Below are 11,053 nucleotides of genomic sequence, written 5' to 3'. Positions count from 1 at the left end.
TTGAGTGTCTTCCACATAGAAACGTGATACTGCAGGTGGTTTCTGGGCTAGTGAGTGTGTTCATGTAGTCACGGTTGGAAGCAGTGGGTGTGCACTGCTGCTGGCACTGAGCCAAGGAGGAGGAGCCAAGTTTAAATGTTAAGTTTACTGACATATAAAAAAAAATCCTGCTCACTCTTTTTATAAAGTTGTCAAACCCAGAGATACAGTGTGTTGATATGTAAGCTTGCTGGACAGGTATAAACCAGAACAGTATTATCTTTATTTACACCTTATTTGTAATAATTGTCATGTAGACATGCAGGCATCATCTGCACTAAGCAGTCATTGCTCTGGTGAGTTTGCTCTACATCTCCTGTCAATCATAAGTCTCCCAAGTTGCAGCGTCTTCTTTCTCAGAAATTCTCAGTCTGTCTTTGTTTCTCTCTCTTCATTATCATGCACGGTGGCAATCATTGCTCCTGTTAACTACCCAGGAAATATTACATGCACTGCTTTATTCGCACCACAGGGATTTTCAGAGAAAGAGCTGCCAGGCAGCAGGTGTTTAGAAGTGCAAATGTAAATGCTTCCATCAACTGTATAATGAGTGTGTGGTGTTATTCTGTGCTAAAGAGGATCAAAAGAGACATTTGTTTATATGAAAATGCTGCAGAATGTTTTGGAAAACCATAAAATCATGTTGTCAAAGCAGGAGTATGAGAGAAATACAAAACAAATACCTAAACTTCAGCAATAAGGAGGTAACATCATTGATCATGACACTGGAGTGAGGAAAGTGGAAAAACATATTTTAGTGCTGAAAAATGCAAAAGTCTAAAGAGACAGTGAAATATTTATATCCAATATCAATATATGGTTTGCTGTTTTTTTATCATCATTTCTCCTTGTTGTCAGCTCCCCCACATTTCTTTCATTCCTGGTTCTGATTGTCTTCAAGTCGACTTGTAAGGCAAACACAGAGTAGTGCTTCAGCAGAAACACATTAAACGTCTGAAGGAAGTGACTGTCAAGCCTTTATCGTGCATCCTGCTTAAAGCTTCACTGCTGAAAGCGCCTTTGAACATTTGTGTGACAACTGCTCTCCGCAGGTGGCGCATGGAGGAATTAAAGTTTTCAAAATATCTCGGCCTCACTGTAAAGCTTTTATATTCCTCCTGATGTGCAGACAAAAAGCACAGTGAGTGACAAAAGCTTTGCCTCACTCAAAGACAAAGTGTAGAAGGAAAGTTTTTCTGTCGACTTTATTTTGGGTGAATTTGTACAGCAGGTGTTGAAATGAGGTTCAGTGATTAGGGATCGATTTTAGTTGGTACTGGGAAAGTGCTTTGTGTGACTGGTATAAATCAAACCTGCATTCAGTTCAACCAGTACTCCCATACTTTAACGTATTTCATGGATCTGACATCTGGAATTTCACAGAAGGTTTATTGTCCTATTAAAAAAAGTGTTGTTTATAAATGAACAGGAAGTCCAAAAGTCTAGTTTAACTGCAACAAAGTTGTGTTTGATCAACACTGATGTAGACTTTTAATAAAGTACTTTAAACATTTGGATATGGCAGGTAAACATTATTATAAGCACACACATAACCATTTACAATATATATTATTTACATCCTCGAAACGGGAGCAGAAATGAAAGAAAACAGTTTTTGACTTCATATCCAAGGGTTACTGTGTGTCTGCCGAACCACTGAGCTCCTGAACCTCAGATTGATCACCTTGTTCTGTCCTGTCAGGCAGGTGGGAGTTTGGGGTTTCCTGCTAAATAAAAAACTCCTTCTGGTTTTCTCGAGGAGCGCGCTGAGAGTCCGCCTGGCTGCTGAAGGGTAACTCATGGATGTCCTCAGGCTGTGACGATTTCACTTCTTGGTTCCGGTACGTCTCCTTCCTGCTGCAGATGAATCTGCCCAGCAGAGCCAGTGCGGATGCACTTATGAAAATCACCACAGCGATAACCCCTTAAAACAAAACAAAAAATGCAAGCAAAATTAAAATCTTTTTATTTTTTCTTCTTTTCAAGAAAACGGCAACTCTTATTTCTCTCTCTGATCTTGTTTTCTTCATGCAAAGGTAATACTTAAAAAAAAATCTCTTTGTATGAAATGTGTCACTCATGATTATTTTCTGTACAAAAGGAAAAAAGAGGGGTGTTTTCTTCACCATGATGCAAACCATCTCATCTGGCATCTTCTCTCCTCACAGCAGATAAGATTTCAAAATTACAATGTAAAAATATCAGTATTTTGCCAATGGTCTGTTTTTCTTTTGGAGTTCATACGAGGGAGGGCTGAAAAGTTTGCAGCCTGACTAGGAAGGAGTTATGATGTGGTGATGAAGCTTGGCATGCATTATATTCAGCATTTCCTGACACTTATGGCATAATTTATTTTCAGATTAACTGACACTGATGTAGAGTTTGAGGATCAGCATCGTGGTGTTTTTTAAAAAAATATCTGCAGGTAAAGGGGTTAACCCCCAAGGATATTCAAGCTGTCATGGTTGCTACATAGGGGGATGATGCTTCAGCTTTATCAACTGTGAAAAAGTGGGCAGCAGAATTCAAGAAGGGTAAGAAGAGCCTTGAAGATGACCCAAGGTCCAGATGTCCTCTCACAGCAACAACCCAAGAAAACATTGTCTGTCATAAAAAATAAACCATGCTGGAAGTGTCAGAAAATGTTGAATTTAATGCACGCCAAGTTTCATCACCATGGCATAACTCCTTCCTCGTCAGACTATGAACTTTTCAGCCCTCTCTCGTAGAGAGGCCTCTGTTCATTTGAGTCTGTTTCATTCCCAGCTAAAAACTCCTTGCAGGAGTTTTCATTTCACAGAAACTTTTCTGAGACTTCATCATGCAGCTCTCAGTTACGTAGCCGCAGAAGAGACAAAATGCTGCCTGCCGGAGTTCAACTCTGCATTGAAGTGGGTTTTAAATAGAAATTTAAGTCTTTAATCCATTTGTCTGTGACATTTTTGTGTATTTTTCTGAAATATCAAAAAAATCCCATCATTAAGAGGCAGGCCTTTTACATCTCCTCCCTGCTCCCTCAGCAAGATCAAATGCTCCTGTCCTGACTTGCATGCTGCTGGAACTGCAACTCAAACACATCTCTCTATTTACAGCCCTGCACTATTGACAATATCCTAGTGTTTGGATGTTTTAATGATCTGTTTTGCTCTTGTTAAATGGATCACATTACCTCCGATTAGAGCTGAGTCACTCCTCATGGCGTTGACTAAAGGTTGACCCGGATCCACTGAGCCAGGCTGGTCTATTTAAAGTGAGAAATACAGAGGAAGAATGAGAAGTAGAGATAGAATTCAGGAAGGAGTCAAAGTTGAACGCACAAAAACTAGTCGTGACAAAGAGGAGGGAGACAGGGTGAGAGGGAGCAGAGGTGGAGATGAGACTGAAGAGTTGTTAAAGGTTTCAGCACAGACATCACTTTGGTTGTCTGAGTAATCCGACTGTGCTGTCACTCTGCTTACTGAGGAGGATGGTTAATGAGCTCATAAAGAGTTTAATGAGCTGTTAAGAGAAATTATAAAGACAAACAGCAGGATAACAGCATATGCAAATGTAGGGTGGTTACCTTTGGATAGATAAGAACAGAACAGGACTGGATGTAAGGCTTCAAGCTCACTGTACCTGTTAAGGAGTGTGTGGTTTCAGCTGTGTAGGGATTAGCCGGAGAGGAGGAACCACAGCTCGACTGTACCAGTGGTCCCGTGACAATAACATGGCTGTCAGGGTGCAGCAGAGCAGCTTTTAGAGGACTGACGGAGTTAAAGTGAACACCTGACAGACAGCCGGTGAACCCGAGAGAGGCTAACCCAGCCAGCTCTGAATCCAGCTCATCAGACTCTGAACACAGACAGAGACACAGAGTAAAGACAGACTGAGTGAGAAGACAAATTTGTTATCAGCAAGTTCCAATTACAGACTTGAAGCAAGGCTGCGATAAACATTATCTTGTTGAGACCGTGGTCACGATGGTAAGTGGTATCTGTCTATGGCTCTATCTCCTTAATACCCTCTTTGATGTTATAAAATCCTTCTGGGACAGATTTTTACGCAGCCATTTGCTACATAAAACTGATGGTAGATGATACTAAGCAAATGTTATAAGTCAAAGCTGAGACTGTTCAAGGCTTTAAAGGTACAGGAATGATTACTCCTGCAATATGAATGTCTTCTTAACTGCAGAGACAGCTGAAACACTCAGTGAGGGTTTAAAGGAAGATCATTTTATGGTTTAATACTTCAAATAAAACATGTTTGTCTAAGATGGGGCATGACTGATGGTATCCCGCATCAACATCAATAGCACTTCAGCATGTGCTCCTGCTGTTAGTCTTGCTGAAATAGTACATAAAGGCTGCCACTAGTTCCTGCTCCTGCTGTTTGCAGGAATAAATCATAACACGATTTTGTGAAAACATTGTTTTATTTTCTGTGTCCTCAGTCATCTTTACATTTTTTTTACCCCTTTCTGTCAATGTGATGTTTCCGCTGAAGAGATCAGCACCCCCCTTCCCCTTTGGGAGTTCAGACCAACAATTGTGTGAAAACAAAAAAGCCAAGGGCTGTTTGTGGGTGCTTCCTGTTTCAGGTACAAGCATTAAAGAGGAAAGACAACCCAGTTTAAGCCACAGACACAGAGGTTTGAAAGCTTATCAAGTGGAATTTTAAATTATTGTGAGGGAGGATTTTTTTTAACACAGAAAAGATAACGTGAAACTTTCTTTGGTAGTTTCGTCTAAAGGAAGAAAAAGAATTGGTACTTTCTTTGGTTCCACAACACAGGAGGTCTGTTAACAGACCTCCTGTGTTGCAGTTAAAATTAAAGCAATTTTTTCCAAATAATGTACCTTTGACTCGTTTTTCAAGCCTCATTTTATTAACTGAATGTTTATTTTCCTTTTATCCTGTTTTTATCATCCGACAAACAATATTTTTATTTTCTTTCCTTTCATTTCCATCTTGTTTTTACGAGGGTTCCTCTTGTAGTACTGAGCACTTTGTCACTTTTGTTTGTTATTTCTTGTCTTGGCCGATTGTTTGCTAGAATTGTTGAGAGGAGACTGACTCATATTGTGGGATGTGGGACTGCCAAGTAAAACAAATCAGCACTTGGAGGTTGCCAAATTAGAAATGCTGAACTCATCCTAATTTTCAATCCAGACCAAGCACGAGACAAAGAGGCTGAGGAAGGACTCTAGCCTCCTCACTAACAGCTACAGTGTGCTCACCAGTTAATTGAGTCAACCATCCCTGCTAATTATGCTGAACTTAAAGTCTGAGTCACTCCCAAACCAAGGAGTTACAAGAAAAAGTTCACAACTGAACAACATGTGATGTAATTGAGGAATGAGCTCCTATACGGATGTATGCGGTTTCTGTAACTTTTGCAACCTGCCTCAAGTGGACACTCAAGGAAGTGCAGTGTTTTTGTACGGTGCTTTTTTGTACTCCTCAACCTCAGCTCAGCCTCAGAAGCTACAAACCATCATATCCTGTGTGGAGATTATAAAGTGCAGCAGCACAGAGTTGTGTTTTTGGTGCACCACAGGGATCTGTCCTGGGGCCTTTGCTTTTCTCCCTTTATCTGCTGCCCCCTGCTGCCCTGTCTCTTAGTTTAATGCTTTGTTTATTTTATCTATGTGTTATGCCCATGTGCTAAATGACTTCTCTATATGTAAAGTGCTAAAATAGTTTTAATTAAGGGATTTGAAAGAGGAAGGCAGGCAAGGCAGATCATTAAAACATAAAAGGTTTCTTTCTTTGAATCATAAATATGCTGAGCAGATTTCTCAGTAACCTTTGTAGGCAATCAAAGTCTTCTTCTCTGTGCAGGTTTTAGTCCAATAGGGTTTGAAAGGAAAATGTATTAAGGTTTATCTAACCCTTAGGGGTTCTCCTCCGGAAAACAGAGGCATCCTAAAAAGCTGAACAGATTGGGGATTAGTTTTAAAATGCTTTAATGGACTCGACTGTTGAATGTTTGAATTCTGACCAGCTGCTTTCCAAGAAACTGCTGCTATATTTAAAAACCTGCCTTGAGACAGTGACAGTCTTTTCCAATCTGTTTGAACACTGCAGACAAAATATTCACAAGTTAAATTTTGTTTGGGGAACAAAGAATTGTTGATACCTCCTTAAGAAACTCACTTTGCAGTTAATAACAGCAGGTGCTCAATAAGAAACTTCAGAGGCCAAAAATGTCAGCGTGAACAGCAGTCATTCCTGTTGGATAGTTTGACTCAACAATTTATGATTACCAAGCATTGAGATTATTACCAATAATCCTTTGGTCATCCAATAAATAAAATACTTTGTGTTCGAAGCAATGGTTATTTATTATTATCAAAATATTATATTTTCCTTTGTCACAAACTTCAACTTCTTTTCTGGGGGGAGTTCGTCTCTGATGTTATCGTTATAAAGAAAAAGGCTTTACTGAGGTTGTGTGTGCATGTTTACTTGCTGTATTAAGTTAAACACGCTACCTTTGTCTTTAACTCATGAACAAGAAAGTTGTCCCTTGATAGATTCAAGCTTTCAAAACAAAAACTAAAATACTGAAATATTGATGTTGAGTGGAAAAAGAAAAAACAGTTAACAGAAAGATTGACTTCAAATCCCTGTCTCTTCACTGCCAGCTGTCTAACTCTGCCGTGACAGCACTAGCCTCATATCCATGACCTAATGATAACTGTCCACCTCCACCCAGCTGCAGCTCTTTACCTCCACCTCTCTGTGTCTCACTATCTACCTCACACTCTCACTTCATTATCACCTTCCCTCTGTGGGCATCTCAGTCCCTCCAGTCTTTCCTGGTCCATTAGTTAGGCTGATGGATGACAGCACTGGCAGGGAGTGACAGTATATCAACCATCTTTCTGCCTCCCTGATACTGATATGACTGCTCCAGCCCTGTGGCTCAACAGAGAGAGGCCAGGGTCACATACTAACATGGCTTGGGTCAACACTACACACACCTACACAAAATTCAACCAGGTAGATGCGGAAAAAAAAAATCATCCCCAGAACAAGTTTTTACTTTTTTATAATGCCACACTGTGTGGAGTAGTGAAGGTTGTTCCATCTAAGATCTCTTGTTCTTAGAAACCGCCTGAACTTGGTTAAGGTTTGGTATAGTAATAGTAAATATAATATAAATGCAATCTTATTTTGACATGGTCTGATTTATTTTGACAGTCACTTTGAGTTTTTATGTAGTTTCTGGTCACGGCTCCCTGTCCCGTTCGATCTTCCCTACAATGAATTTATGTGTCACAGCTCCACATCTGGCAAATATAGGAGGTGTGCATATTACCTGCAACATGACAGACCAGCTACTAGGGCTTGGAAGACATGCACTGCAAAAAACTGAAATCTGTACAAGTGATTTGTCTTAATTTTCAGCAGAAAATATCTTTTTAGACTTAATCTGAGCCACATTCACCTAAGCAGTCCAGAAAAATATCTTATTTCCAGTTATCAAAAGACAAAAATGAGGTCTGAATTGCTTGTAAGAAGCTAAAAAAAATTCCCAATGGAACAAGAGAAAAGTTACTTGTATTAAGATATTATTCTAGTTTCAAGCAAGTTTTGAAACATAATTCTCTTATTCCATTGGCAGATCTTTTTTACTTGCTACAAGCAATACGGACCGCAATTTTGTCTCTAAATAACTTGAAACAAGACATCTTTCTGGACTAGTCAGGTGTACGAGGCTCATATTGAGTACAATATGACAACTTTCACTTAAAATAAGACAAAAACACTTAAAAAGATTTCATTTTTTTTGCAGTGTGCTATTCACGCGATTCGATTCTATTACGATTTTTGGGGTGCCGATTCGATTAAAATTGCGATTCTTCTTACAATTTTGCAATTTTTAGTTTGCTTTTTTAACACCAGACCATGTGAAAAAGTTTAATGACAATGATAACGTCTGCGGACTATATCAGGAGCCATATTTTCCCATAAAATGCACATCACCTGAGTCAGAGAGAAACATTTCACCCTCTGCTGGAGAAAAGTGGTAACTTTTTTCCAATCCAGTTTATAAACACACAGTGAAATTAAGCATTTGAAAAAAAAAAAGGATTTTTGGACAAAGAATCTCAATTTTAATACCGTAAAACAAAAAGTCCTGATATATCCTATAACGATTTTTTCTCCCACCCCTACTAGCCATGTAAACAGACTGCTACCAAAGGGATCTAGTAAGTTGACACATTGTCTTGAATGGAAACCTATCTGATCCATTGCTGTGACAGAACAGAGACGGACTGTAGACATATCAGGTGTATTTCAGCGGTTACACCCACTCTTTCAACACCAACACTTCAGCTTCCACTTCTGTTTACTTACCACCAAACATATTCCACCTGCTGACAGGTGCCACTGTAAGGAGATCATCACTGATACTCACTTCACCTGTCGGTGGTCATAGTGTTATCACTGATTGAGTGATTTGCAGTCATGGCATGGATATCACAGTTTTGGTACAAAGTCTACCCCCTTTCACAGAAGGCTGAGAAGGACAGCTTAGTCCTACAGAGGACGACTGAAGAGATGTGAAAATAAAATGTTCTGATCTGTACTGTCTGACTTCCTGGTTTAGCCTGACCCCACCCACAGCAGCTCAGACTTATTGGTTGTTATGCTGAATCGCAGGGTGCTGACTCCAATCTTCCGAGTAATTTGTTCTTTTCAATCTCTCCTCATTACCATACAAAGTGAAAGACCTTTTCTAAAGTTATTACCATTACAGCTGTCTGGAGGCCCGCTCCGCTAGACAGACATAAAGAATGTATTACTCACAGCTTCCATAACACAGATAAAAGTTCACCATTGTAAACTGTATTTTCTGAACTTCTACATTTGTGGGAAAAAAAAACAATACCATTTACAAAAACACTTTATTCATCCATATGGCTCTAAAATGCCACATAACAGCAACTTAAGAGCAGCATCATCTTTCTCATTTGAAGTTTTGTATTTTACATCTCCACATAAAGTGTTGTGTTTGTGACTGTTTGAATATGAATGTCAACTTGTCTGTCTTGTAAAAGCTTCACAGCTGTTCAGACTACAGTTTCCCCTCATGCCTCCCAACCTGATGAATAGAACCAGCAAAGAGCTCCTGAGTGGCGTTTTGTCACATGGGGCCAAACATCTCAAAGCTGTTATTCAAATGAATGAGTCTAAGTGCCATGCGTCTGCGCTCAGAGAGCTCCACTTACCTTGCACTCTGCCCAGAACGAGCGTTTTGATGCTGTTGAATTCCACATCAGATGTTAAGTTGAAGTCCTCTCTGGCATTCTGGTCGATCTGAAAGATAACGTCATGTCACCTCTGTTTAAAGTTAAAGCTCAACAGCAAAAACATCAGCAGCAAACCATCAGAGACAGGATTCAATACAAGGATGCCAAGACCAAAGAAGCATTGAAAAAATCCTCAATCCTCTGATCTGCACAACCTGTAAAGCTGGGTAGGTTAAGTTTACTTGAAAAATGCTTGTAAACCGGTTACCTTAAGAAAACTAAGTAATGAAAAAAGTTAATTTATCTTAACATCTTAAGTAGTTACAAATATTATGAAAAATCATTCTACTGAATGTCTTTAATCAAATAAACCTGATGCTAATTTCTTACAAATTAAAATATTGAGTAATGTTTAAAAAATGTTGCAAATCACTGTGAAACATTATGAGTTGACCTCACTCAAAACTGAAAGATGTGATATCAATACATTTGCCTTGTGAATTAAATAAACATACTAAAAAAAATTGAAGCAGATCTGAAAAACTAAATTGAATAACATTTTAAAGTACAGCGGGGTCTCATATCCACAGCGTTCCTTCCTCACTCATGGTTACAAACGCCGTCACAACAAAAATCAGCTCTAATTTCATAACTTTGGTAACCATGAGTGAGGATGGAAGGCAGTAGATATGAGACCCTGCTGTTCATTGAAATATTGTTCCTCAGGGGCACAGGTTGTCTGAGCCCCACAGCACTGACTGGTGGTCTGTGCTCCATGGCACGGGGTCTTGTACCTACTGACTTTTGCAGCATGTGCCTAATGGTCAATATATTAATAAATGAATTATGACTGGACTATCATGTTATTTAGGCCAATTTTGAAACTATAAAAAGATGTTTTAATTTTTGACACAGTCAGTCCACATCACAAAGAGCATGGTCAGCTGATTGATGCCACAAGGAGCACAGACAGCTGGTCAATGCTGTGGCGCACAGGCAAACAGTCTGTATAATATGGAGCACAGAGAACCTGTGCCACTGCTGCAGGGTCTCATATCGACTGAATCCCCTCCTCACTCATGGTTACAAAACGCAGGCACAAACTAATGATTTTAAATTGTGCTTACTTAAACAGTTACAAAAGTTAACAAAATTTTAAGTTTTTATATTTAAATCCAATTGAGTAATTTGATCTTTGGGGTTAACAGTGCATTCATCGAGGTCTCGCGGTTTCCATTTTGGGGGATCTTATCCTGGGAGGTGCAGTAGGTCGCAGAAGATGAGCAGAGAAGTGTATAAGCGAAGCAGGTTGGAGGTGTGAAACGCCTCAGAAAGAGGCACCCTTAGTAATGAAACAGAGGGCGTGATGCATTGCTTGCAAACACAGAGATTTGGGCCTTAGTGAATCATTTATCAATACGACATCTGCTAATTCTGATCACACTGTGAGCAAAGTGGAGCCACAGAAAACAGAGGCAGAGGACGTGGCTTAAAAACAAAGAGGAGCTGCAGCATTTATGAAGTTTTATCTTCTTCAGTTTACAAAAGCTTTTTTGGCAGTCAGAGCAGTTCCTAAAATGTTGGTGCCCTCAGCAAAACACTGGCACACCTGAGGGGAATGATTCATTTTAATCTTTTTTATCTGTTATGATACACTAATATGAAGATTATTGTTTGCTGAAGATCTCTGGCGTATCAATTATTTAAAGTGCAGGCTGCTGTGTTTTGTGGCTCTGAAGGTCAATTTTTCACACGCTGCGGTCGAT

General features: G+C 39.5%; 1 protein-coding gene across 1 annotated transcript in view; it reads right to left on the bottom strand.

Moving 5' to 3' along the window:
- Positions 1–257: 257 nt before the first annotated feature.
- LOC141789548 (contactin-associated protein-like 4) overlaps positions 258–11,053 on the bottom strand; it is a 118,786-nt gene continuing 107,990 nt past the window's right edge. The window contains exons 21-24 of the mRNA XM_074669013.1: positions 9,267–9,354; positions 3,658–3,873; positions 3,209–3,280; positions 258–1,963 (exon numbers count right to left, since the gene is read on the bottom strand). Coding sequence (XP_074525114.1) covers positions 1,767–1,963; positions 3,209–3,280; positions 3,658–3,873; positions 9,267–9,354 — 573 coding nt within the window. The 3' untranslated portion in view covers positions 258–1,766. The remainder of the gene's footprint in view (positions 1,964–3,208; positions 3,281–3,657; positions 3,874–9,266; positions 9,355–11,053) is intronic.

Source organism: Halichoeres trimaculatus, unplaced genomic scaffold (assembly GCF_033239565.1).
Source record: "Halichoeres trimaculatus isolate MK-OKI-2021-1 unplaced genomic scaffold, fHalTri1.1 fHalTri1_scaffold_4, whole genome shotgun sequence".
In the NCBI taxonomy this organism is placed as follows: Eukaryota; Metazoa; Chordata; class Actinopteri; order Labriformes; family Labridae; genus Halichoeres; species Halichoeres trimaculatus.
This window is presented reverse-complemented; position numbering and strand designations above follow the sequence as displayed.